This window comes from Salvelinus namaycush, chromosome 8 (assembly GCF_016432855.1).
Source record: "Salvelinus namaycush isolate Seneca chromosome 8, SaNama_1.0, whole genome shotgun sequence".
Lineage (NCBI taxonomy): Eukaryota > Metazoa > Chordata > Actinopteri > Salmoniformes > Salmonidae > Salvelinus > Salvelinus namaycush.
The window spans coordinates 31,299,523-31,327,415 of NC_052314.1; the positions used below are offsets into that span (position 1 = coordinate 31,299,523).

Genomic DNA, 27,893 nt, shown 5'->3' on the forward strand with positions numbered 1-27,893 from the left:
TTTGATACATCAGAAAAGCAGAACTTAATATTTGGTACAGAAACCTTTGTTTGCAATTACAGAGATCATACGTTTCCTGTAGTTCTTGACCAGGTTTGCACTCACTGCAGCAGGGATTTTGGCCCACTCCTCCATACAGACCTTCTCCAGATCCTTCAGGTTTCGGGGCTGTCGCAAAAATCCAGAAAATCACATTGTATGATTTTTAAGTAATTAATTTGAATTTTATTGCATGACATAAGTATTTGATCACCTACCAACTAGTAAGAATTCTGGCTCTCACAGACCTGTTCGTTTTTCTTTAAGAAGCCTTCCTGTTCTCCACTCATTACCTGTATTAACTGCACCTGTTTGAACTCGTTACCTGTATAAAAGACACCTGTCCACACACTCAATCAAACAGACTCCAACCTCTCCACAATGGCCAAGACCAGAGAGCTGTGTAAGGACACCAGGGCTAAATTGTAGACCTGCACAAGGCTGGGATGGGCTACAGGACAATAGGCAAGCAGCTTGGTGAGAAGGCAACAACTGTTGGCGCAATTATTAGAAAATGGAAGAAGTTCAAGATGACGGTCAATCACCCTCGGTCTGGGGCTCCATGCAAGATCTCACCTCGTGGGGCATCAATGTTCATGAGGAAGGTGAGGGATCAGCCCAGAACTACACGGCAGGACCTGGTCAATGACCTGAAGAGAGCTGGGACCACAGTCTCAAAGAAAACCATTAGTAGCACACTACGCCGTCATGAATTAAAATCCTGCACCGCACGCAAGGTGCCCCTGCTCAAGCCAGCGCGTGTCCAGGCCTGTCTGAAGTTTGCCAATGACCATCTGGATGATCCAGAGGAGGAATGGGAGACGGTCATGTGGTCTGATGAGACAAAAATAGAGCTTTTTGGTCTAAACTCCACTCGCCGTGTTTGGAGGAAGAAGAAGGATGAGTACAACACCAAGAACACCATCCAAACCGTGAAGCATGGAGGTGGAAACATAATTTTTGGGGGATGCTTTTCTGCAAAGGGGACAGGACGACTGCACCGTATTGAGGGGAGGATGGATGGGGCCATGTATCGCGAGATCTTGGCCAACAACCTCCTTCCCTCAGTAAGAGCATTGAAGATGGGTCGTGGCTGGGTCTTCCAGCATGACAACGACCCGCAACACACAGCCAGGGCAACTAAGGAGTGGCTCTGTAAGAAGCATCTCAAGGTCCTGGAGTGGCCTAGCCAGTCTCCAGACCTGGACCCAATAGAAAATCTTTGGAGGGAGCTGAAAGTCCGTATTGCCCAGCGACAGCCCCGAAACCTGAAGGATCTGGAGAAGGTCTGTATGGAGGAGTTGGCCAAAATCCCTGCTGCAGTGTGTGCAAACCTGGTCAAGAACTACAGGAAACGTATGATCTCTGTAATTGCAAACAAAGGTTTCTGTACCAAATATTAAGTTCTGCTTTTCTGATGTATCAAATACTTATGTCATGCAATAAAATGCAAATTAATTACTTAAGAATCATACAATGTGATTTTCTGGATTTTTGTTTTAGATTCCGTCTCTCACAGTTGAAGTGTACCTATGATAAAAATTACAGACCTCTACATGCTTCGTAAGTAGGAAAACCTGCAAAATCGGCAGTGTATCAAATACTTGTTCTCCCCACTGTATATAGAAATAAAAACAGAAATTATATTTACATAAGTATTCAGACCCTTTACTGAGTACTTTGTTCAAGCACCTTTGGCAGTGGTTACAGCCTCTATTCTTCTTGGGTATGACGCTACAAGCTTTTCATCAAGGATCTCTCTGTACTTTGCTCTGTTCATCTTTGCCTTGATCCTGACTAGTCTCCTAGTCCCTGCTGCTGAAAAACATCCTCACAGCATGATGCTGCCACCGCCATGCTTCACCGTAGGGTTGGTACCAGGTTTCCTCCAGACGTGACGCTTGGCATTCAGGCCAAATAATTCAAACTTGGTTTCGTCAGATCAGAGAATCTTGTTTCTCATGGTCTGAGAGTCCTTTAGGTGCCTTTTGGCAAACTCCAAGCGGGATGTCATTTGCCTTTTACTGAGGAGTGGCTTCCGTCTGGCCACTCTACCATAAAGACCTGATTGGTGGAGTGCTGCAGAGATGGTTGTCCTTCTGGGAAGTTCTCCCATCTCCACAGAAGAACTCTGGAGCTCTGTCAGAGTGACCATCGGGTTCTTGGTCACCTCCCGGACCAAGGCCCTTCTCCCCTGTTACTCAGTTTGGCCGGGTGTCAAGCTCTAGGAAGAGTCTTGGTGGTTCCAAACTTCTTCCATTTAAGAATGATGGAGGCCACTGTGTTCTTGGGGACCTTCAAAGCTGCAGACATTTTTTGGTACCCTTCCTCAAATCTGTGCCCTTGACACAATCCTGTCTTAGAACTCTATGGACAATTCCTTCTATATAGGGAATAAGCTGCAATTTAGGACGTAGCCGTAGACATTACCGACGAATAGACATTATAGACAAAGAAGGACTTCAGTCCTAACCATCCCTTGGCCAGTACGTACAGTTGAAGTCGGAAGTTTACATACACCTTAGCCAAATACATTTAATATCAGTTTTTCACAATTCCTGATATTTAATCCTAGTAAAAATTCCCTGGCTTAGGTCAGTTAGGACCACCACTTTATTTTAAGAATGTGAAATGTCAGAATAATAGTAGAAAGAATGATTTATTTCAACTTTTATTTCTTTCATCACATTCCCAGCGGGTCAGAAGTTTACATACACTCAATTAGTATTTGGTAGAATTGCCTTTAAATTGTTTAACTTGGGTCAAACGTTTCGGGTAGCCTTCCACAAGCTTGCCACAATAAGTTGGGTGAATTTTGGCCCATTCCTCCTGACAGAGCTGATGTAACGGAGTCAGGTTTGTAGGCCTCCTTGCTCGCACATGCATTTTCAGTTCTGCCCACAAATCCTCTATAGGATTGAGGTCAGGGCTTTGTGATGGCCACTCCAATACCTTGACTTTGTTGTCCTTAAGCCATTTTGCCACAACTTTGGAAGTATGCTTGGGGTCATTGTCCATTTGCGACCAAGCTTTAGCTTCCTGGCTGATGTCTTGAGATATTGCTTCAATATATCCACATAATTTCCCTACCTCATGATGCCATCTATTTTGTGAAGTACACCAGTCCCTCCTGCAGCAAAGCACACCCACAACATGATGCTGCCACCCCCGTGCTTCGGATGGTGTTCTTCGGCTTACAAGCCCCTTGCAAGCCCCTTTTCCTCCAAACATAATGATGGTCATTATTGCCAAACAGTTCTATTTTTGTTTCATCAGACCAGAGGACATTTCTCCAAAAAGTACGATATTTGTCTCAATGTGCAGTTGCAAACCATAGTCTGGCTTTTTTATGGCAGTTTTGGAGCAGTGGCTTCTTCCTTGCTGAGCGGCCTTTCAGGTTATGTCGATATAGGACTCGTTTTACTGTGGATATAGATACTTATGTACCTGTTTCCTCCATCATCTTCACAAGGTCCTTTGCTGTTGTTCTGGGATTGATTTGCACTTTTCACACCAAAGTACGTTCATCTCTAGGAGACAGAACGCGTCTCCTTCCTGAGTGGTATGACAGCTGCGTGGTCCCATGGTGTTTATACTTGTGTACTATTGTTTGTACAGATGAACGTGGTACCTTCAGGCGTTTGGAAATTGCTCCCAAGGATGAACCAGACTTGTGGAGGTCTAAAAAAAAAAATCTGAGGTCTTGGCTGATTTCTTTTGATTTTCCCATGATGTCAAGCAAAGAGGCACTGAGTTTGAAGGTAGGCCTTGAAATTCATCCACAGGTACACCTCCAATTGGCTCAAATTATGTCAATTAGCCTATCAGAAGCTTCTAAAGCCATGACATCATTTTCTGGAATATTCCAAGCTGTTTAAAGGCACAGTCAATTTAGTGTATGTACATTTCTGACCCACTGGAATTGTGATACAGTGAAATAATCTGTCTGTAAACAATTTTTGGAAAAAATTACTTGTGCCATGCACAAAGTAGATGTCCTAACCAACTTGCCAAAACTAGTTTGTTAACAAGAAATTTGAGGAGTGGTTGAAAAACGAGTTTTAATGACTCCAACCTAAGTGTATGTAAACTTTCGACTTCAACTGTATAGCAGATGTTCGGTAGTGACACTTCTTAAAAATACATTAAGATTTACCAACTTGCTTACTAATTTTCTTCATAATGTTTAGACATACAGACTGCTGACAATGTGCCATATTGGAGAGGGGTGCAATCCCATCACCTGGTTATATTTGTAGGGTTGTGGCTTAAGGCACATTCAACTTTTTTGATAATGTTTGTTTTGATAGTGACATCAAAAGTGGGGACAGCATTTTCAGAGAAAGATGTTTAAAAATAAATCAACTAATTATTAGATCAGTGCCTTTCAATGTGATAATAGAACAACTCTATGTTCTATTGAAATAATAGTTTGAAAAGTGACAATCATGAATCGCTTTATTTTTAAACATGACGTTTAGCAGTCAGGGTTTGGGACAGCCACCTCTCATTAGAAATAGGTGTATAAACAATGACTTTGTACTTTACTAATTTAACAATATGTTTGTCTTAGATTATTTTGGGGTGGGATGGCAATTTACACCACCTCTGTGGAATAACCCATATACATATAGAATAGAAAATAATTAATCCATCAGAAGCAAAAATGAATATCCCCAACTAGTAAAGGTAAATTTCCTGAGGTCAGTGTGTTAGCTTGCTTCAGTTGTCTAAGTATGTTTAATAATAGTGGATTTCTTCAGTACCTACTATCGGGCTTGATGGTTAACCTACATGTATAGCACCAGAACCACAACACCACCTCACCTGTCCCTCTCTCCCAGTTAGAACCACAACACCACCTCACCTGTCCCTCTCTCCCAGTTAGAACCACAACACCACCTCACCTGTCCCTCTCTCCCAGTTAGAACCACAACACCACCTCACCTGTCCCTCTCTCCCAGTTAGAACCACAACACCACCTCACCTGTCCCCCTCTCCCAGTTAGAACCACAACACCACCTCACCTGTCCCTCTCTCCCAGTTAGAACCACAACACCACCTCACCGGTCCCTCTCTCCCAGTTAGAACCACAACACCACCTCACCTGTCCCTCTCTCCCAGTTAGAACCACAACACCACCTCACCGGTCCCTCTCTCCCAGTTAGAACCACAACACCACCTCACCTGTCCCTCTCTCCCAGTTAGAACCACAACACCACCTCACCTGTCCCTCTCTCCCAGTTAGAACCACAACACCACCTCACCTGTCCCTCTCTCCCAGTTAGAACCACAACACCACCTCACCTGTCCCTCTCTCCCAGTTAGAACCACAACACCACCTCACCTGTCCCTCTCTCCCAGTTAGAACCACAACACCACCCCACCTGTCCCTCTCTCCCAGTTAGAACCACAACAAGTTTCAAAGTTTTATCTCCATGTGCACAGGATACAACAGGTGTAAAACAGTGCAGTGAATTTCTTACTTGAGCTCTTTCCCAACAATGCAGTAATATTATTTATCATGATAATATACTTAATAGAATCAAAGTTAACGCTTTATTTTAAGGTAAACATTTTAGCCTCCGATTTGTAGTTTATAAGTATGTCTATAAGTAGCTTATAAGGCCTTTTTTATGTGTTATTAGCCATAGTAGGCTTAATTAAATTATTTGTTGTAGTACTGGCAAATCCTTAACCTCATTATTAGCTATAATAAAGTCATATTTATATATAATAAAGAGCAAGTTACACAAGAAACATACTCTAAGTAAGCTGCCTCAATGTGTGACTAATAATTCAGTATGCAGGCGTACTGGAGTGGTTGAGGTTGGTGTATACATATCTCTTCCAGTCAGAACCACAACCCAACCTCACCCAGCCCTCTCTCCCAGTCAGAACCACAACCCAACCTCACCCAGCCCTCTCTCCCAGTCAGAACCACAACCCAACCTCACCCAGCCCTCTCTCCCAGTCAGAACCACAACACCACCTCAATCGGCCCTCTCGCCTCTCTCCCAGTCAGGTGGTGTTGGCAGCAGACATGTTGGGTCTGGAGGGACTGAAGGACGTGGTGGAGATGGTGCTGACCAGAGACTACTGCCGCTTCTTCCCCAAGGTAGGTTTCTGAATGTGAGGGAAAACGTCTGACATGTCTGTTTGGCAGGCCAATTTGGCCGACTTGTTTTTGTCTTAATGTCTTAATGCAGTATTGTGTGAAGCACGCAAACACACACACACACAATCAAATGTTATTGTCATATACACGCGATAGGTGTTGTTTTACAGGGTCAGCCATAGTAATACGACACCCCTCGAGCAAATTAGGGTTAAGTGCCTTAGTCAAGGCACTAAGACACATCTACAGATTTTTCACCTTGACAGCTTGGGTATTCGAACCAGAAACTTTTCAGTTACTGGCCCAACGCTCTAACTGCTTGGCTACCTGCCGCCCACACACACACACAATAACAATTTTTTCTATCTATTTTTACATGGCTCTCTTGTGGAGTGTTTTAGCTCTTCCTACCATTGCAGTGCTTCTCTGATCTGCCCTAGCTTGGTCCCAGATCTGTTTGTGCTCTCTTGCCAACTTCATAGGAGTTGCCTATACAGCTAAAACAGATCTGGGACCAGCCTAGATCAGTGCTACATCTCCAGAGAGATCCCTATAGTCTCATACCAGTCTGCGTCAGGAGGAAAGCCATCTGTATGAACAGATTTAGCTGTTTTGGTACTGTTTTGTATCTCACGGGCATTCCTGCTGTGTTCCGGTTCTCTGAACAGCCTCTGTTTCATTACTCTTACCTCATCATGTGCCCAGATACAGTTCATATGGGGTGTTCCGTTCTGCTGCGATAGGCAGCTTCACTTTACCCCACAGCAGTCACAGAGAGAACTCTCTTTTTTATCTATTTTCACTCCTCAAACAATATTCCTGTGACCAGTGTATGACTTTACTCATCTGTGTGTCAACTGCAAACAGTATAGATATGTTTTTGTACCTTAGTTTATTAAGGCTTTTATTCAAGATCCTTTACTTGCAAGTACCTTATAATCCATGTCCAATTGAAAAGACGGCCTATCATTAAAAGTCCCGTCACTTAGACGTGTTTGTTTTCTCTTTTATTCTTACTGCAGCCTATAGATGGGGTTCAGAAAACCATCCTCGAGTGCCTCTCCCTCACCCACACCCTTGGTCTCCAGAGCCTCCACAGTTTGTGTATGAGGTGAGTGTGTGTGTGTGTGTGTATGGAGCCTTTTTGAGTGTATTTCTATGGGACATTATATTTTAGTTAGGTGCTGTCAGTTTGACAGATTGATATCGACGAGGTTGGGGTCAATTCCATTGCAATTCAGTCACTTCAGGAAGTAAATTGATTGGAAAACGAATAAAAATTGACCCCAAGCCTGTTTATCACCTTCAACATTCTGTAGTTGTATAAGAAGGGTTTGGCTTAATCTGCATAATCCAGAGCACAATAGATGGAGGAATAGGGTCAACATAAGGTCACCATGTTGCCCTATGTTATGTAGGTCACTGTCTATGTAATAGCTGTCCAAAAGTCTCTGAAAACTTAACTTAAATTGCACTAATGCCAGAAACAGTCACCCCTCAGGCAGTGGTATGAATAATTATGGCCTTGATAGTGTTTTTAAGTCTGGTCATTCAGGGCTAACTCTGACTTCACCATCTGTGTGTGGAGTCCATCTGGCAGTAAGATACAGACATAAAACAACTAAAACGTGGTGCGTGGGCCGAGCTGTGCTGCCTGCCTTCTGCTCCGCTGAGGGGAAAGCTTTTGATGAGTTGTGTGTGTGTGTGTTAGGGGTGTGACGTTTTAAATGAATTTGGGATCGTTAACATTGCAAAAAAAACAAATACAACTAAACCGAAACTCACACATTTCTATTAAATGTTTTGATATCACAGTGCAGTTATCACAAAACTACCACTAATAGGTCCCAATCATCAACCAAAAGGCAAATGTATTTCTTTTTTTACAAATACCTAATGTAACAATGCTGTAAATAGGAGATATGCAGCTTTCAAATTTTACTGAACAAAAATAGAAATGCAACATTGCAAACTTTTTCAAAGGTTTTACTTAGTTACAGTTGATAGAAGGAAATCAGTCAATTTAAATAAATGCATTAGGCCCCTATCTATAGATTTCACGTGACTGGGAATACAGATATGCATCTGTTGGTCACAGATACCTTAAAAAAAGGGTAAGGGTGTGGATCAGAAAACCAGTCAGTATCTGGTGTGACCACTATTTGCCTCATGCAGCACGACACATCACCTTCGCATAGAGTTAATCAGGATGTTGATTGCGGCCTGTGGAATGTTATTCCACTCCTCTTCAACGGCTGTGTGAAGTTGCTGGGTATTGGCGGGAACTGGAAAACGCTGTCGTACACGTTGATCCAGAGCATCCCAAACATGCTCAATGGGTGTCATGTCTGGTGAATATGCAGGCCATGGAAGAACTGGAACATTTTCAGCTTCCAGGAATTGTGTACAGATCCTTGCAACATGGGGCTGTGCATTATCATGCTGAAACATGAGAGGATGGTGACGGAAGAATAGCACGACAATGGGCCTCAGGATCTCGTCACGGTATAAAGCGGTCTGCACGACATCGTTGTTAAGTTGGAAAAATGTCAGAGGGCGACTTGGAGGCGATAGCAGCTAAGTCCTGTATGGCAATACTTTGAGAAGTTCAATGAGAAGGTAATGAAATTCAAATTTTGCGAGGTGGAATTGAGCTACAGTGGCAGTACAGGTCCAATGCTAAAAGAGCGGCACTGTGAGACCCAAACCATTCCTGGCAGCAGTGCGATTAGGGACAGAGTGAGAAAATCACAGCTCTGACTACAGAAATGGTTGCAGTTGACATGCAGCCATTGTCAAAGGTATAGGATGTCGGCTTCAATGCCCTGATGGCATATCTAGAACCAGACTAAAAATCTCATCTCAAAAAAAACGTGACGGCCTGGATGGAGAAATTGTACAATGATTGCTCTGCAAGTATAAAGCGCAAGCTCTCAAACACGCAGATTTGCATCACTGCTACGAGCCATCACATTGATGAGAAGTCAGACATGAAGTACGTACTGACAATTGAGAACATGAAGGAGAAGCACACAACAGAGAACCTAAAACAGCATTAATACCATTGTTGCTGAGTGGGTGGGGGACAGCAGTAAGGTGAGCGCCATCTGTTAGGGTTTCCACTTGTTACCACAGCTACAAAGTCAAAATTGGCTATGTGAAAATTAATGAAAACAAACATATATTTTGTCTTAATTTAAGGTTAGGCATAAGGTTAGCAGTGTAGTTAAGGTTATTGTTAGGGTTAGGGTTAAAATCACATTTTAAGTAGACAAATTGTAGAAATAGGCAGGCTTTATGACTTTGTGGCTGAAGTAACTAGTGACAACTGGTAGGTACGTAGCCAGGACTGTGGTAGATTGAACTTCATTGCCCCCTAGTGGTCATATGCAGAACCATATCTGGATTGTGAATTCACGTCATTTTATTTGTATAGATTTTTTAAACGTTTAAACTATTAATAAACGTCAGTTTAAACATTAAGATTCTATTTACATTTGTCACGTCCCTTGTGTGTATGATAGTAACGCGAGCTGAACTGAGCTTACAGCCCAGTGGTGCTGCGATTCACACCCCTCAGGCCTCTGGAGCTAGCCAACCATCTCTGGCCACTCTACCCTGAGGGCCTGAGGCTGGGACTGAGAAAATGGGGCTGAGCAACTGAGATGGCACATCATTCAGTTTCGCAACGACACTGGATCTCATCACTTCTCTCAGTCCCGCTGCCTTAACTAAAAGTTGTTTTATATTCCTAGTATTTGTTTCAAATGGCAACCTATTCCTTATAGTGCAGTACTATGGACCCTGGTCAAAAGAAGTGCACTATAAAGGGAATAGGGTACCATTTGGAACACGGCCACACATTGCCTGGGAACTTTGGGGCAGCACGATATTGATATGTAATTGGGAGCTATGCCATGTTTTTGGACACTTCTGGCTTCAGTTCCTTCCTAGCACCAGGACCAGTGAGGTTAATGAATGAGTCCCAAATGGCATTTGATTCGCTATATAGTGCACTATGGGCTCTGGTCAAAAGTAGTGCACTATGGGGAATAACGTGCTGTTTGGGACTCCTGCCTGTGTCTTATATAGAGTTTGGCAGCTCTCTCTGTGTGATGTCAGGCTGTATAAGTGGTTTGGGTCACGGACCTGACCCGTTTTACTGATGCAAATCACATGCTCTCTCACTGAGTCCCACAATCTCATTAATCCCCACTCACCCAGACCTTCAGCACACAGTCGCACACTGAACATCTTCACACACCGTGCACCGTCACGCTGAGCCTTGCTGGATACTCTGTGGATAGTTACTGTATATCAGTGGTTTAGCGAGTACCTAGGCTTGGTCTTGTGCTTAGGGCTGCTCCTTACAGCACATGTACGACCCCCCTGCCTGTGTGGCATCAAATCCCTGCTCCACCCAACTCAATATTTTCTCCCCTTCGTTCATACCCGTCTCCATAAAAACACAATTCAAAGGTGTTTAACAAGCAATATGTCAATGTGTACTGAAGTGACAGGCTCTCGAACACTCGTTTGTACTGTGTGTTACAGGTGGGTGGCTGAACACTATGTGAAGAGCTGGTCAGAGAGACACTTTGCTCTGTTGCCTTGTGAGGTCCAGAGAGCCTGTCTAAATGCTGTGACTGGAGCCATGGTGGGTTACACACACACTCACACAAGTCCACACACACACACACACCCCAACTTCTTCACCTCAATTTCCATAGTCCTTTATGGCAGGCGTGTTCAGGAGTCCAGTGTGGATACAGACAGATGTAGCAGGGTCATCCAGATTTAAATGCATTGTATTGGTCTAGTTTGGGCTGGAGGGAGTCCATGACAGGGAGTGTGCAAGTGCACAAAAGAGTAGAGAATTGGGACACAGCCAGTGTCTTTCCCTCCTGCTCTCCGGCTGCCTCCCCTGGGTACACCACTCTGGAGCTCAGCCTACTACTACTACTACTACTGCTGCTGAGGAGGGCCTGCCTGCTGCCAAAATGTGTTGCATAATTTGGGTTTTCCCCTGCATCGATAGCCAAGTGCAGGGTCGGAAGGAACAACAGTGGTGGACACAGTAGAGTTGATCAAAGGTGTAAATGTCTTAACAACTGTTAAAGACTGTAAACGTGTGTTTTGTTGTCCATAATATAATGAATTATGAATGATGAGATGCGTGGTGTTTCACAAACTATGTTGTATGTGTTGAGAAATGGCTCTACGATAACAGGTCACATAAGAGCCGTAATAACTTGTTCCACAGACTGTGAATGATCAATTATGAGATATTTGGTGAAACACTTTGTATGTGTGTATGTGGTTGTATGTGTTGTGAGAAAGAGAAGTACTGAGTATGAGAAAGGTCTCTAAAATAAGAGATCATAAGAGCTGTATCAAATGGCTACCCAGATTATTTGCATTGCCCACCCCCACACACATACTTTAAAACCGCTGCTACTCTGTTGTTATCGTCTATGCATAGTCACTTTAATAACTCTACCTACATGTACATATTACCTCCACTAACCAGTGCCCCCACACACTGACTCTGTACCGGTACCCCCCTGTATATAGTCTCGCTATTGTTATTTTACTGCTGCTCTAATTACTTGTTACTTGTATTTATTTTTCTTATCCGTATTTTTTTTAAACTGCATTGTTGGTTAGGGGTTCGTAAGTAAGCATTCGTATTCGGCGTGTGTGACTAATACAATTTGATTTGATTAGAAATAATATTCACCGGACTGTGTGTGGTTGTAAGAGGGAATGTGCATGCCTACTTCCCACCCGCTTACAGCTTGCTGCCGCTGGCTAGTCCTTGTGGTAAACCGGGAAGCAGCTCTGTGCGTAAGCCTCCTCTTGCCAGTACACAGCCTCTCCTTCCCCAAGACTTCTGCCAGGCCTTCCTCGTGACAACACAGTAACTGGGTGTCTCTGCAGTCCCAGGCTAACTCGGCAGCGGTGCGGTGTGCAGGCCCACGTTATATGGGCACGCCCTGGCATCGGCTAACCATTGTACCGCTGCCTGTGGGTAAGTCTGGGAAGGCAAAGGCCAGGGGAGCTCACCCTGAGAGGAAAACAACGAGCTGGCGGTGCACGACAGGCGCTCCTCCGGCAAACTGGATTTCCGGTAGCCTCCTGCAACTGTGAAAGGGTGCCTGTCGTCCTGGGTTTCCCCCTTGCCACTGGATTCCACCCTGTCACATTGAAGACGTGCTGTTGGGACATGCACTCTAACCTCTCTGCACAGGTATCCACCTCTGCCTTGGTGTGGGGGGGTGAGGTAGAGAGAAAGAGAGCTCTGTGATAAAAATAGTTCCCCAGAGATGTAATATTTTATTGTTCCATCCAGACTGTACAGAGCGCTGGGCTCCTGCTGGGTGTGATGTGAAGGAGAGAAATACAAAAGTCTCTCAAATAAGACATACCAGTTAATAATCCTGTTCTATCCAGACTGTACAGAACACGGTGACTCTGCTGTGTGGCAGTGAGCAGTTGCTGGGCTGTCTCCCGGAGGTCAAGTGGGCTAAACAGACAGTGTTGCTGGCTACAGAGCTGCAGGACCAGTGTCTGTCTGTCATTGTCACACACCTGGCCCAGGTCACACACACGCAGGCCTTCCACAGCCTACGACGGGTAAGGGAAGACGCACGCATGACAGACACAGGACATGTGACGGATACACACACATACACACAACATACACAGAGACTCACACCCAGCTATAAACTGATTCATTTGATCAGTTGTAGATGGTTCATTGTTACTTATTAAATGAGGCTAATGCTATGCATAAAAACTTCATAGTAAACATCCTGCTGGGGCAGTTCTAGATGCAGAGTCACAGTCCAAGAGGTTTGCACTCGTATCATCGGTGTCTGCATGCATCATGTAAATGGTCTATTTCATTCTGTGGGTGTCTGTCCTCAATGTGCCAACTCACTGTGTCTGACTCTGCCCTGATAGAAATACGCATTCCAATCCCAATCATTCCACCCTGTTATCACAGACACAGAGCTATACAGCTGTGGTGACAACGGGTTTCCTGAAGGATTATCCTCATCAGCCTCTGAAATTGGTCTGATTCAGTTCATGTATTAGCATGGGAATCTGCGATGTAATTATAATCCATCCTAATGTGTTTGAGCTGTGTAGTGGTCAGTGTACTACAGTGTAGCAATTGTTCTGTACTACAGTGAAATAACCGTTTGGTTGTAAGCAAGGGGTTTCTCAACTTCATCCACCTTGGGTTTCTCGACCTCCCTTTCACATACATTTAGTTATATTTAAATCCTCTACTTTTACTGTGTGCTAATGAATAAAATAACATGTGTGTTTTAGAGAGAGGAGTCGACGCGGGAACCGGCCCTGTTGAAGAAGCTGTGTTCAGCCGTACGGGACAGGGTCACGGTGGATAACTGTTGTGACCTGTTCACCGCTGTGGATCACCTGGCTGGGGAGGAAGACATTGAAGGAGAGTCACCCCTGGAGGAGAGGGGTCAGAGGGAGGAGAGGGGTCAGAGGGAGGAGGTGAATACAAGTACTCACATTCACTCACAATCCCCCAAACCAAAATCAAGTTATTCCCGATTTTGCCTTTTTTATTATTTGATGACTAAGCATGACAAGGGTTTTCTTCCATTTCAAAGGATAATGGTGAAATGACACAGAAAGAGCTGTGAAGGGTGAACATTAAAACATTCCTTGCTATGCTCTCTGCCTCTCTCTTCCCTCTTTCACACACACATTGGGTGAAAGGTAGAGATTCACAGTTCCAGAGCTCCATGATTCCTGTGTAATTACTCCCAGGGGCCTAGAGGCCTGGCTGGGTTTGAGCTGCAGCCCGGGTTAGGCTGGCTGGGTTAAGTCACACGTCCTTATGCAGAATATGGCAGGATGGATTAGAGTTGGAAAGAGGGAGGGAAAGCATGTAGAGACATGGGAGTGGCCTTCACTAATCTGCCTCTGTGTTGTGGCCAGTAGTCACAGGGCGTGAGAGCCAGAGCGAGTGAGAGGAAGGGAAAGAGGGTGGGCGTGTTAGACGGGGGTGAGCGAGAGAGGAAGGGAGGGAGGGTGTGTGTCTGTGTGAGGGTGGGAGAGCGAGAGAGAGGACTGAATGGAGGGAGGGTTTGTGTGAGGGAGGAAGCTCCCCCCCAGCTCTGTTTTTTATAAACATTGAGGCGATGTGGAGGAAGAGGAGGCGGGAGCACAGCAGCAGCCTCAGCTGATGACATCATCCATTTAGCTCAAAGGAGCTCAAGTGGATTCTGCAAGAGGGAGGGAGAGAGAAAGGGGGGGTGGGGTGATGGTTACCATGGTGATAGGTACTTTAAGCAGCTGCTGATTCGCTCGCGCTCTCTCTCTTTCCCCCTTCTTCCCTCCCCTCTCTCCTTTCCTCTCTAAACCAGCCGTTCAGGCGAGAGATTGGTGCGCTGCGCGCTAGGTTGTGGACCTTCTTGCTCCAGTCATTCTACGCCGTCCGCCACACGCGGGGATGGGAGACCCTGCCCTCCAAGCACCGAGAGCGGATACTGGCAGGTAAGACAAGGGAAAACGGCCATCTTTAATCTATGGTGCTTTAGCTGTATCTGGGAGGTGATCTGATCTGTCCCTCACTGCAGAGGAGAGCCAAAGCTCTCTTCCTCTCGGCTCAGATGGGATATTTGCAGGGTGTGTTTGTTTGTTCTATTCAACCCAACCACATAGTGATGGTAGCCTAGTCCCAGATCTGTTTTGTCTGTTTGATCTTGTTTGGCGTGACAATGACCATAGGAGATGACAAGCGACAGCACAAAACAGATCTGGGACCAGGCAATAGTGACAAGGACTATAGGAGATGGTAAGGGACAGCACAAACAGACCTGGAACCAGGCTTCAGTGATGGAGCACAGGGTCTGTCTCTGTATCGTTAGAGAGGAAGGAACCAAAGCCCCCCGACGCATATGTTGTTGTTGCTGCCTCTGGGTAACATCACACAATTAATGGCTGCTTTCAGCACAGCTGCAGAACAGAACAGAGCACACACAGCCACAACCTGAAGGTCCATCTATTGTTTGGGCGAGGAGGGTGCCGCCTCGGTCTCTCACTCCATTTTCAGCCAATCGTAGTCAAGGCTAACATGCTAACTGCAGCATACTCTGCATGTTCTGTGTTGTAAAAAAAAAAAAAAAAAAAAAGGGGCGGGGGTGGATGGTTGAATTTCTCTCTTTGTGGATTTCACACATAATTACATGCATTCTCTGAGAAACGAATAAAGTACTGCTTCGTTTTGACTGTTTAGCTTTGCGATCCATTGAAATGCATTTGCATGAATGATTCATTGAACTTGGTTTTAGAATTGCACTGACATTCCATACTGATGGAATCTCCCTCTCTGTCTCTCACATAGAGACCCTAGTTTACACATGCATACACACGGCAAGGCACATAGAATGAATATGCATACTGGTAGTTGCATACAGTAATCTAGTCACACATGTCACATCATACACACCCACCAGACACACACACACACACACTCGACTACATTCCGGTGCAGCAGTTTGGTCTTGATTTGGAGCATCTCTGGGGAAATGGGAAGATAAGCTGTGAAGTCTTTTCTTGCTCGGCAGACACAGTTGACTGATGTTTCATTGATTAAATGAAAATCTCACCACATCAGGATTGTACGTATCTCATTTAAAGGAAAATCAGGAAGCCTGAGGTGGAATAGCCACATTGCAGTATCAGTCTCTTCAATGGACACGTCTTGGATTTGATATTTCAGGAACATTGGTATATTTCACATGGGAAAAATCCATCATCAAATTGCATGCTCCTTGTGTTGAGAATACAAAGACACAACCATGTCAATGTGCCTCCAAAAGATGTTTGTGCTGACCTGTTTTATGAATGAGTATGGTGCCTTGAAGGTTTCTGAATGTAATGGTAATTTAAACATGTTTTGAACGTTGCTTTAATTGTGTGTTCTCTCCTATAGCTGCTCTTGATAAAGGAGACAGTAGAAGACTTGGGAAAAAGCCTGTTTTTACCAGCTCACAGGTAATGTATGATAAAAGCTTATTTAGTCTCATTTAAAGGCAATTGTTTTATTCCTCTTTTGCGTCGTTAAATCACTTAGTCGGGTGATATGAACCCATCTATAACACAGAGAAACCTGTGTAATGATTATGATATGTGGTTGTGATACCTACTTTAGTTGAATGCGCAAATTATACTCTGGATAAGAGCATCTAGATGCTAAATGACACAAATGTGGATGTAATGGCGTGATTATGATCTAGGAGGGTGGCTTTTGAAAGCCTGTAATCACTGCACACATCACAGAGATGTGAATGGTGGAAAACCTAGAGCCAGCCTCACACACACACACACACACACACACACACACACACACACACACACACACACACACACACACACACTGGAGGCGACACGTGTGTGTGTGTGATGTGAGTGGCTGAGAGGGGCCCCGCCAACAGCAACCTGACAGATATTGACAGGAAGTGCTGTGATGCGGAGCAGGCGCCTGGAAGGAAGTTTCTCTCCGCCTGGCTATATAGTGCACTACTTTTGACCAGGGCTCATAGGGCTTTGGTCCAAATTAGTGCACTATATAGGAAACAGGGTGCCATTTGGGATGCTATACTTCTGTGGCTCTGCTGACCCCGACACAGGGCTGCTGACGGCTGTCATTTCGTAATTGACACAGAAAGCAATTACCTTTCAGCCCCTCAGTGATAAATACACAGACCTTGTGTCTTATCAGACTGATGAACTGTAACACAAGGCAGCGAGCACCTGGAAGGATGTGATGAGGGCCGGGGCTGCTTTTGTTTTACAAGCCTGAGTATACAGTACAGCTCAGTAGCTTGCAGGCATCCTCAACAGTATTATTAAATTCTTTTCAATTACATTTCATTTGAGTAATTTAGCGGAAGCTCTTATCGCGATCAACTTAGTCATTCAGTCCATTGATTCAACTAATGTAGGTTAAATAACAACGTATCACGATCATTACAAGTAAAACGGTCTTAGCCAGTATCTACAAAATCTGGCTAATCAGTTTCTAGATTGCGTGTTAATTCCAGTTTAGGTCGGACTTCCTTCTTCTCGGTATTTAGCTGTTAAATCGAGTCCGTAGACCACTATGCCATTATTTTAAATGATGTTGTGTGATCGGAACTTTTCCATTCAAACCTCTCTCGTCTCTTTTTAGCAGCCAAGGGGTGTAAGATGCGCCTCAGGTCCTGCAGCGCCGTGTGAGAGCCCTCCTGTCCACAGGACCAATCGGGTCGTCAGGAACACAGGAACAGGAAGTTGCTCTACGGCTGCATCATCAGCCACCATGAAGTCAGACGGGCTGGGCACGCCAGTCCTTCCAGCCACCGCAGAGAGAGGGACTAACGCTACCAAGCCTGGAGACAGTGACCCATCCAGGGCAAAGAACGGCAAGACCAAGCAGCCAGGCGACCACCGAAGCACCACGGCTAAAGCCAAGACTACAACCTCCGCCACAGTGCTCAACGGTACAGCTGGCCCAGGGGGGGCTAGGAAGGAGGTAGCCACTGCTAACGGATCCAGGGGCTCCCCAACGGGGGGTAAAGGGGCTAAGGACCAGGACAGGAGGCCTAACCCCGGAGCCAGGCCCAAGACCTCTCCTCCAGGCACCACCTCCACAGCTCAGGCTAGGCCAGGGAAGCTGCAGAAAAGTACAGCAGGGAAGGGTGACTCTCTTCAGGGGGCAGACAGCAGCACAGCCCACCCCGCCACCACCACCCCCTCCACATCAGGCAGCGCCTCCCCTGACAACAGCTCCGGAAGCCCACGCAACAGCCACGCCATCCCAGGTCTGGTCTAACATTCAACGTTATTAACTTGCTCCCCAGTGGGCAAAACTGGTTGAAAATACATCATAATGACGTTGTAATGACGTTCAACTTGTTTTGCCAGCTGGGTAACTGTAATTTCCAGGTTTAACATCCAATGTTATTTACTTACCTCCCAGATGGGAAAATATGGTTGAAAATACGTCATGATGATTTTGTAATTACGTTTTAATGACGTTGTGATAATGACGCTGTAATAATGTCATTCGAACCAGTTTTGCCAGCTGGGTTAATTCACTCATTCTTGTTCTTATGATGACAATAATTATATTTTATGGCAGGAAGTTAGAGTATCTGAAAAATTAGCTTGACGCAGAAATAGTTGGAAGCAAGTTTTGTGGAGAATAAGTAGCAGACTGATTTACATGAGTTATTCTTTAACCCTGAGGGGTTCTAGAGAGACGGAAGATAATACATTGAAGTAGAAACACATTATATACAGTAGTGGTGTGCATGAATATGAATCAAGAAGCACTCCTTTCTTTCATGCATATTAATCAGTTCAAGGTAGAACCACAGAAATAAATATCCCTATGGGTAGCACAGCCTGGCAACAGACACCCCAAAAAGCCGCAGAGCTGAAGGTCAAAACCAAAGCTCACACACAGGGGTGAGACCAATTTATTTCTCCACACCCAGTCTGGTCCTAGCTCCCGTGGTGACGGTGTATGCTCGTTTGGAGAAGGAGGGGAGTTGTGTGGTGTGTAGACTGATAGCAACACCCTCTGTCTGTCTGGGGAACTGGGCCTCAGCCGGCCTGTCTCTCTTTTTCATACAAAAGAAGAAGAGAGAAGAAGAGAGAGTCAGAGTGCCATATGCTCTCCCTCCCCCTCTCTCTCTCTCTAAACAAACCAGTCATCCCTATTCGCCTACTCTGCTCCAGCTCTATCTGTTTTATTGGCCCTGATTTGTGCATTATTTTGGCTCTGGAGTACAGTACTATTATCAGCTCCTAGCCTCTAGCTCGCAGAATATGAATTAAAAAACACTCATTGTTTGTTTGATATTGACATCCCCGTTAGCTCTCCCTAAAATGTAATCATCGGTGTACTTTGTTTGAGAATTTCTTCAGATGAATGTGCATTTTTCCCCTCAAAACAATGTCTGTTTATTGTTGTACTCTTCTTCCCCACTAAGCTGTATAGCTAAACGAATCCTATTCTTCCTCTTAACCCCTCATTCTAAGTGAGCAGTTTTCATTTTCCAACAATAAATATCAGTGTTTTGGTTCAAGGTTAAAGCACACTGTAACATCCTGTGTTTTAGGTCTTAAGTCAAAAACGCAGGCTAAAGTTCTGACCAAATCTCCACTGACGAAACCCCCCCAGAAAACAGACACTGCAAAGACCAACAGGTAAGCAGCATTGCACCCACAATCAGAACCTTCTACTTAGATAGAAGACCATCCCTGAGAAATGGTAGAAAAACCTCTGCTGCCCCCCATTGTTATATATTGGTAGTTGCTAGTCCATACAGAGATGGATGAAACAACACAGTGCTTGTTTATGCTACGGTCTTATGAGGTTTATGAGCTTTTGTCCCTTAATGTTATCAAACCCTGTGATATTGTGTCCATAATGTATTGATTGTTGTTATTTTCCTAAATTACAATATATATATTTTTACAATTAAAAATAGCTTTCATTTTTGTGAGTGTCAGGCTTAATTTTCTGCTCTCTGGAGCTGTGTATGCTTTTGATTTGATTGTCTTTTTAATCTCCCTTATCAGCCCAACCAATAAGCCCAGCGCTAGAGAGGCCAATAAAGCCAAGCTTCCCTCTATAGGAAGAGCAACAACTAGAGGAACAGGAGCCAGAGCAGACACGAAGGGAAGGTGCACACCAACAGGCTCCGCTGAGAACCATGGTGCGTGCGTGTTTGTGCCAATACAAATCCTAACATCATCTCACTGTGGGCCAAATTATTGAAATAGTATTCCCTTTTTCTTGTTTCTCCTCTCATGAAGTCTCTAGACCTGGGTCCTCCCTGAGTGCCAGAAAGCATGCGTCTCCCAGGAAAGAGGAGGATAAGGATGGTTCTAAAGCCTCAGCAGACAAAGCAGCCAGGAAGACCACAAAACCAACCCCAGCTACCGCAGCCAAATCTGCTTCTAAACCAACAAAATCCAACTCTAGCTCTGCTCCTTCCAAACAGCCTCCGCAAGCAATGGCCAAATCTGGACCTAAGCAGAAAAGTACCTCTGAATCTCCTACAGAGAAAGCCTCGCCAAAGTCAGCAGGGCCAGTTAAAAACTCTTCCTCCTCTGTCGTTTCTTCTAAAAAGCCTGCAGCTAAAGAGAAAGAAGGATATAATGGTAAAACCTCCGCGGAGACTCAACAGGCTAATGACACTGGTGCTGAAGCAGAGAGGGTCTCCTCCCATTCAAATCCCAGGGAGGCGGCCTCCGAGCCAGCAGCAGGATCAACAGAGCAGAGCCCGACACATAACAGTATACTACCATCAGGCCCCCAGGGCCTCGGTGGAGGAGGGGACTCCCTCTCCTTACCCCTGAACACCAGCCCTAAGCAGAGTCCCCAGAAGTCTGCCAAACAACCAGGTAAACCTAACAGCACAGGAGGAATCAGGGCTCTGTCTAGTCAGCCACCAGCAACCAACCACGTCTCTCAAGGGTATGCTCTTGTAAACGGAGAGCCTGCTAAGCACACAGAGGGCACACACACATGTAAACACACTCCTGGCTCAACCACAGATCTTCCCCTGGACACCCCGAACCCAGGCAGCCTGAGCAGCACAGATAACCCTCTGGAGGACTCGTGGAGCGGCCTGCACCACCAGGTCAGCCCTGAGTCAGAGTCCGGCAGCGCCACCACCTCCTCAGACGACATCAAGCCCCGCTCTGAGGACTACGATGCCGGGGGCTCGCAGGACGACGTGGACGACTGCTGCTCCAACGACCGCGGCGGAACCAAGGGAGGCGGAACCATGCGTTGCCATGACTTTCTGGGCCGCAGTAGTAGTGACACGAGTACCCCCGAGGAGCTGAAGATGCTGGACGGTGGGCTGCGGGTCGAGGTGAGGCTGAAGGGGCGCGAGGTAGATACCACCAGTGAGGAGGAAGGGGTGAGGCGACGGCCACGCTCCTGGCTGAGCAGGGACAGAGAGGAGGTCCCTGTTGAGGAGGTAGAGAAAGTGGAGGCCAATGTTACAGTGAAGCAGGTCCCCGACAGCCAGCTCTTCTCCTCCGAGGAGTCGGAGGAGTCTGAGGAAGAGGAGGATGAGGAAGAGGACGAGAAGTCAGAGGTGGAGGTTCTTCCTTGTCATCATGCCCCTCTGCCTCCCGTTGACCCATCCCCTCAGTTCCAGGGCATTATCAACTTGGCCTTCGAGGATGGAGCTGACCCTGACCAGGACAACGAGCAGCAGGACTACCAGTCAGCCTCTAACTTCCGCCGCTCTGTTCTGATCTCTGTGGACGAGTGTGAGGAGCTGGGATCAGAGGAGTGCGGGGCGCAGACTCCACCCCAGCAACAGCCTGACGACCCCCTCACACCCTGCGAAGTCTTCGAGAGTGACCCTCCTCCAGCACCTCAGTCGGCCCCCAACTCCGTGTCTCACTCTGGGGAGCACCTGGCGTCTGACCTTCCCAAAAGCACACCTCAGCAGGAACTAGGTACCGAGCAGGTGTCCAACACCAAACCCATTGTTTTCCTCACTGAGATCCAGGATCCTCTTGTAGATGACCATAACCCCACCAAGGTGGAGGGAGTAGAGCCCAGCCCTGGTTGCCCTCCCCTGGACCCTGACCTCAGTGACCTGCCTCCCCAGGAGTGGGAGAGACCCTGCCACCTGGACCTCCGGCCTGCTGAACAGTACAGCAACGGAGGGACACCACGCAGGAACCCATCAACCAAGCCTAACCAAGCACCTGTACCTGCAGAGAGCAAGAGAGCAGACTTACATCTAGACTTAAATTACCCTCAGCAGACAGGGGAGTCTCCTGCACATGCAGCTATCCCACAGTCCCCAGCAGGTAATGTATACTAATCTACATTTAGGACCCCTCCTAATTTAAACCCTAAAACCAAACCCCTCACCCATTTTCCTTCCCCACCCAGCCAAACTCCATCAGTCAAGGCATAGTTAGTTAGTTCTCCCTTTGCAAGATACAATCTCCTCTGTCTCATATGATGTAATGCTCGGACTACTCATTTGCATCATGAAACGTTTACTTAGCTATCCCATTCCTCTCAAAAAGGATATTATGCAGATTACTTAACTAGTTCAAATTCAATGAGGGGATCATTTTTGTATATGCCCATATAGCTAAAACCTTGCTATCATTACACAAAACATCTGTTTGTGTACCAGTCCATTGATTTGAATTTGCAACACCAATTTAAAACATGGAGATTGGTCAATCAAAAAACGTGCAGGAGTAGTTTAGCTATAATCAACATATAACCTAATGTTTCAACTTTTTCAGAGTCATTCTGACCCTGACTACTCAGATTACATATGAAAAAGGGGGGGGGAAAGCTATGTTAATTTCAATGAGAAAACTGACACTAGATTATTACGTTTTAGTCCCCAAATGGCACCCTATTCCCTTTATAGTGCACTACTTTTGACCAGGGCCCATGGGGCTCTGGTCAAAAGTAGTGCACTATGTAGGGAATAGGGTGCCTTTTGGGGACTAAAACGTAATAATTTAGTGTCAAGTACTATGCCATGTGTTGGTTATAAACCACCTGCCTTGTGACAAGGTGTGGCGGGTTGACGTAGGCCTAGTTGTACCGATGCACTTTGATGTACATAAAAATGCAAATAGGCCTATTCAATGATTTTTCGTTGTTTCTTTTATTGAATGCCATGAACTCCAGCAGCTTCTGGTCTCTGTCAAGCCAATAAGATAATAGCTTATGATATTATTTATTGGGATTGATGTCTTTATAATTTGTGTTTTATGCAAAAGACATGCAACCAAGCTATGGTTTTTACTATCAAATTACATAATAATATGGCCATTTGATTTAGAAGGTAAATCCCAAAATATCTGTATTGTACTATGGACCACAGTACTAAGCTGTCATGATGACCAGATTGCTTTTGAGAAAGGTTTAGTCTGTCAATCTACGTGTTACCTACCTACAGGGACCCTTACCTACCCAGGATCGGCTTGTTTTTGTTGTAATTTGTCAGATCCTCCTAGCCTGTATCTGTTCCTCAGTCTGCTTATCTAGTAAAGACATCTGCATGCCAGTAATACAAGCCATTTGTTGTCTGTCTTTTTATTTATTCCACCCAATATTTTTGTGTTTGTATTTATTTCTTTATTTTGTATTTATTTTTTACTAGTTTTATTCTGTAGTACTGGTTTGGTTCAATAGCCTTTGTGTGGTGCTGCCTGGTAGCCTTCTGTGTGTGGGTGTGTCTAGAACAATCTTTATCTTCCATGGTTCTGATATGTCTCTCTTTTTTCACTCATGTTATACAGCAAATCCTTACGCTATTACTTAGTTAGGGGTTTACATCTGAAATGGAACCCTATTCCCTATATAGTGCACTACTTTGTGAACTATATAGGGGATATGGTGGCATTTGGGACGCATACTAGGTAGGGGGTATCCTAGTACAAAACATGTCAATCTTGTTTCTGCTGTCAACAGCGATAAGTGGACATTTTTGTGATATTTTGCCAGTACAGTCGTGGCCAAATGTTATTGAGAATGACACAAATATTAATTTTCACAAAGTCTGCTGCTTCAGTGTCTTCAGTATTTCATAGTAACATCTGACAAAAATATCTAACGTATTATTACAAGCATTTCATACGTTTCTTTTATAAGGCTTTTATTGACAATTACATGAAGTTGATGCAAAGAGTCAATATTTGCAGTGTTGACCCTACTTTTTCAAGACCTCTGCAATCCGCCCTGGCATGCTGTCAATTAACTTCTGGGCCACATCCTGACTGATGGCAGCCCATTCTTGCATAATCAATGCTTGGAGTTTGTCAGAATTTGTGGCTTTTTGTTTGTCCACCCGTCTCTTGAGGATTGACCACAAGTTCTCAATGGGATTAAGGTCTGGGGAGTTTCCTGGCCATGGACCCAAAATATCAATGTTTTGTTCCCCGAGCCACTTAGTTATCACTTTTGCCTTATTTGTAAGGTCCTCCATCATGCTGGAAAAGGCATTGTTCGTCACCAAACTGTTCCTGGATGGTTGGGAGAAGTTGCTCTCGGAGGATGTGTTGGTACCATTCTTTATTCATGGCTGTGTTCTTGGGCAAAGTTGTGAGTGAGCCCACCCCCTTGGCTGAGAAGCAACCCCACACATGAATGGTCTCAGGACACAGGACTGATGGTACCAACTGATGGTAGCGCTCACTTTGCCTTCTCCGAACAAGCTTTTTTCCGGATGCCCCAAACAATCGGAAAGGGGATTCATCAGAGAAAATGACTTTACCCCAGTCCTCAGCAGTCCTATCCCTGTACCTTTTGCAGAATATCAATCTGTCCCTGATGTTTTTCCTGGAGAGAAGTGGCTTCTTTGCTGCCCTTCTTGACACCAAGCCATCCTCCAAAAGTCTTCGCCTCACTGTGCGTGCAGATGCACTCACACCTGCCTGCTGCCATTCCTGAGCAAACTCTGTACTGGTGGTGCCCCGATCCCGCAGCTGAATCAACTTTAGGAGACGGTCCTGGCGCTTGTTGGACTTTCTTGGGCGCCCTGAAGCAGCCTTCAGAACAATTGAACTGCTCTCCTTGAAGTTTTTTATGATCCGATAAATGGTTGATTTAGGTGCAATCTTATTGGCAGCAATATCCTTGCCTGTGAAGCCCTTTTTGTGCAAAGCAATGATGACGGCACGTGTTTCCTTGCACGTAACCATGGTTGACAGAGGAAGAACAATGATTCCAAGCACCACCCTCCTTTTGAAGCTTCCAATCTGTTATTCGAACTCAATCAGCATGACAGTGATCTCCAGCCTTGTCCTCATCAACACTCACACCTCTGTTAACGAGAGAATCACTGACATGATGTAAACTGGTCCTTTTATGGCAGGGCTGAAATGCAGTGGAAATGTTTTTGGGGGATTCAGTTCATTTGCATGGCAAAGAGGGACTTTGCAATTCATCTGATCACTCTTCATAACATTCTGGAGTATATGCAAATTGCCATCATGAGGCAGCAGACTATGTGAAAATTAATATTTGTGTCATTCTCAAAACTTTTGGCCACGACTGTATAGACCTCTTATTTAGTGATATTGAAGCAGTATTTATGATAGAAAGAAACTGTATATAAAAACAAATGGGAAATGTCAGAGAAAACAAGTAATGTGCGTACTTCCTTTTGTGCTACAAATGAAATAATTCCTGCCTGCATTTAGATTGTTGTTACAGTATAATAATCATATCTTTACAATACAAAAGGTTTGCTCAATAGTTAGAGACCTGCACGGTTTACTTCTTCAAACATATCACTGGTGCCTGAGCAAACGGAGTTATGCAGAGTTAGGCTAACTAACCAGTGCTGGCAATGCAATGCATGGCTTACTGTGTTAATTACTGCTGGATAAAAGAGACACATCCAGACAACTACATCCCTCTGTGCTTCACCTTTAAGGCAGCTGTGCATCCTCCCTGTCACCCACAGTCCAGGTCAGTGATTACTCGTGATTTATACATCTGATATAAATGTACAGTATATCAACAATATCATATCATAATCCATTGGTCTGTAACGTGAGTACCAATGCAATGGTGAAACGAGGGCTCCCCCCCATCTCCTAGTAGAATACAGGCCATTGCCTGATCCAGTCATTGATTATTAAATGGTTAAGAGGACACAGTTGCATTAAGGGGGAAACTTTAGTCATGTTAATGTTGGGATGATAATGGGAAGAAGTGACCAGAAGAATGCCTGTGTAATGACTATGGACTTATGGAAAGCTGAATCGTTAAGTCACTGTGCAGTATTGTCAATTGTTTTTAGGGGACAATGAGGGACATTGTGACAGATTGGATCAAACAACAACCCCGACCTGTACACAAGACCGCCGCCCGTCCAAAGCCCTCTCTCCCATCTACGAACTGGACCTGGGAGAAGCCTTTGAGCACCTCAGCTCCTCGGACAACATCAAGGACAGGAGCAGGAGGAGCACAGTGGGGCAGGAGGAGGAGGGGAATGATGGTTACAATGAGGAGAGCAGTAAGTTTGCGGAGCGTGACTGGAGCATGCTGAAGCAACTCCTCTCAGACCAGGAGTCCAGTTTGGGCGTCATAAATCCAGTCCCTGAGGACCTGAACCTAGCCCAGTATCTGATCAAGCAGACCCTGTCCCTCTCCCGGGACTGCCTTGACGCCCAGCAGATCTTCCTGCCCCACGAGAAGGAGACGTTTAAACGCTGGGCGGAGCTCATATCACCCCTGGAGGACTCCACAACTAGCATAACTGTGACCAGCTTCTCTCCCGAAGACGCTGCCTCGCCGCAGGGGGAGTGGACCATTGTGGAGCTAGAAACACATCACTGACAAAGACTATACAGAATTAAAAGTGAATGGATCATCATGGCGTTAGAAACACATCACTGACTGATTGATGGCTTTAAGGACAAAAGAGACACTAGCCTCTTAACCTCTAACTCGGTTTAATCAACTATACTGTACCAGGTGTCTGGTACATTTATCAACTATACTATACCAACCTTTTCTTGCCCAGGGACCCCCTCCCAGGAAAACCGGCGACCCCCCCCCATCATACGTTAGATGTTTTTGGGCTGACCGCTGCAGTACCCCGGTTGAATACCGCTGAACTATACAACACTTCTGACTGCATTTAGGAGAATGACACTGCTACAGTACTGTCTATCAGGGAGCTGTTACACTTTGTCTGGACTTTTACAACATGTCTTCTGTCTCTCTCGACAACTACAGTACAACAATTCTTCCGTTTTATACCTCGATTATGTTTTGATTCCTCTATTTATTTACTGCTTTTTATGCTGCTTTTCATGGAACTTGAGTTTTTTTTGGACTCTCAAGCTGCGCTTGTTTGCATTCAGTCCATCACCTTCCGTTATATCCTTAATACTTAATGGACTGAGAATTTAGACTCATGAGCTGTTGTGCATGCAGACATTTTTTTGTATGTTTACTTGGTGTTTGCAACATTTAGAAGAAAATAAAAAAGCTTTCTTTCTCATGCTCTTTAGTCTTTATGATGGTTAGACAGTGGAGTTTCACAGAAACTAGAGAACATGTTGGCTTTACATTAATTGTTGTATATGAAAATAAAAATGTGTGCTTCTAAATACAATGGTTTCATTGATTGTTTTTAGTTTTAGTGACAGTTGATTCAAATACAATACTCGATTATTTTAGAAAATGAAGAGATCATTTGTGAAATGATATCGATTTTTAATGCACATGTCAGGTTAAAATGAGGGATACACTTCAAAAGGAATTTTTGAGCATTTGTTACTGTATCTAATGCACTAAATAGAATCACCTTTTGGCAGTGGTGTAAAGTACTTAAGTACTTTAAATATGTTTTACTTAAGTTTTTTGGGGTATCTGTACTTTACTATTTATGTTTTTGACAACTTTTACTTTAGAAAATGGTGTACTTTTTACTCAATACATTTTCCCTGATACCCAAAAGTACTTGTTACGTTTTGAATGCTTAGTAAAACAGAAATATTGTCCAATTCACACTCTTATCAAGAGAAGATCCCTGGTCATAACTACTGCCCTTGATCTGGCAGACTTTAAACACAAATGCTTCATTTGTAAAGTATGATAGCCTGGGGCACACTCCAACAGTCAATCTCGAAATTTAAAAAACACATTGTACCTTCTGGTTTGCTTAATATAAGGAAT

The 27,893-nt window shown here is 44.9% G+C and overlaps 1 protein-coding gene across 5 annotated transcripts in view; it reads left to right on the top strand.

Moving 5' to 3' along the window:
* The window catches only part of LOC120052612 (AP2-interacting clathrin-endocytosis protein-like), a 44,933-nt gene extending 17,608 nt beyond the window's left edge, over positions 1-27,325 (top strand). For 3 of the 5 annotated variants that reach the window (XM_038999623.1, XM_038999624.1, XM_038999626.1), the window contains 12 exons: positions 6,061-6,157; positions 7,180-7,268; positions 10,712-10,814; positions 12,611-12,793; positions 13,499-13,687; positions 14,566-14,695; positions 16,137-16,198; positions 17,376-18,006; positions 19,312-19,399; positions 19,775-19,911; positions 20,012-22,036; positions 26,008-27,325. In XM_038999623.1, the coding sequence (XP_038855551.1) occupies positions 6,061-6,157; positions 7,180-7,268; positions 10,712-10,814; positions 12,611-12,793; positions 13,499-13,687; positions 14,566-14,695; positions 16,137-16,198; positions 17,376-18,006; positions 19,312-19,399; positions 19,775-19,911; positions 20,012-22,036; positions 26,008-26,546 (4,273 nt within the window). In that variant the 3' untranslated portion in view covers positions 26,547-27,325. Of the gene's footprint in view, positions 1-6,060; positions 6,158-7,179; positions 7,269-10,711; positions 10,815-12,275; positions 12,408-12,610; positions 12,794-13,498; positions 13,688-14,565; positions 14,696-16,136; positions 16,199-17,375; positions 18,007-19,311; positions 19,400-19,774; positions 19,912-20,011; positions 22,037-26,007 lie in introns of those variants that run through there. The other 2 variants (XM_038999625.1, XM_038999627.1) reach the window with 2 other exon arrangements.
* The last annotated feature ends 568 nt before the right edge of the window (positions 27,326-27,893 follow it).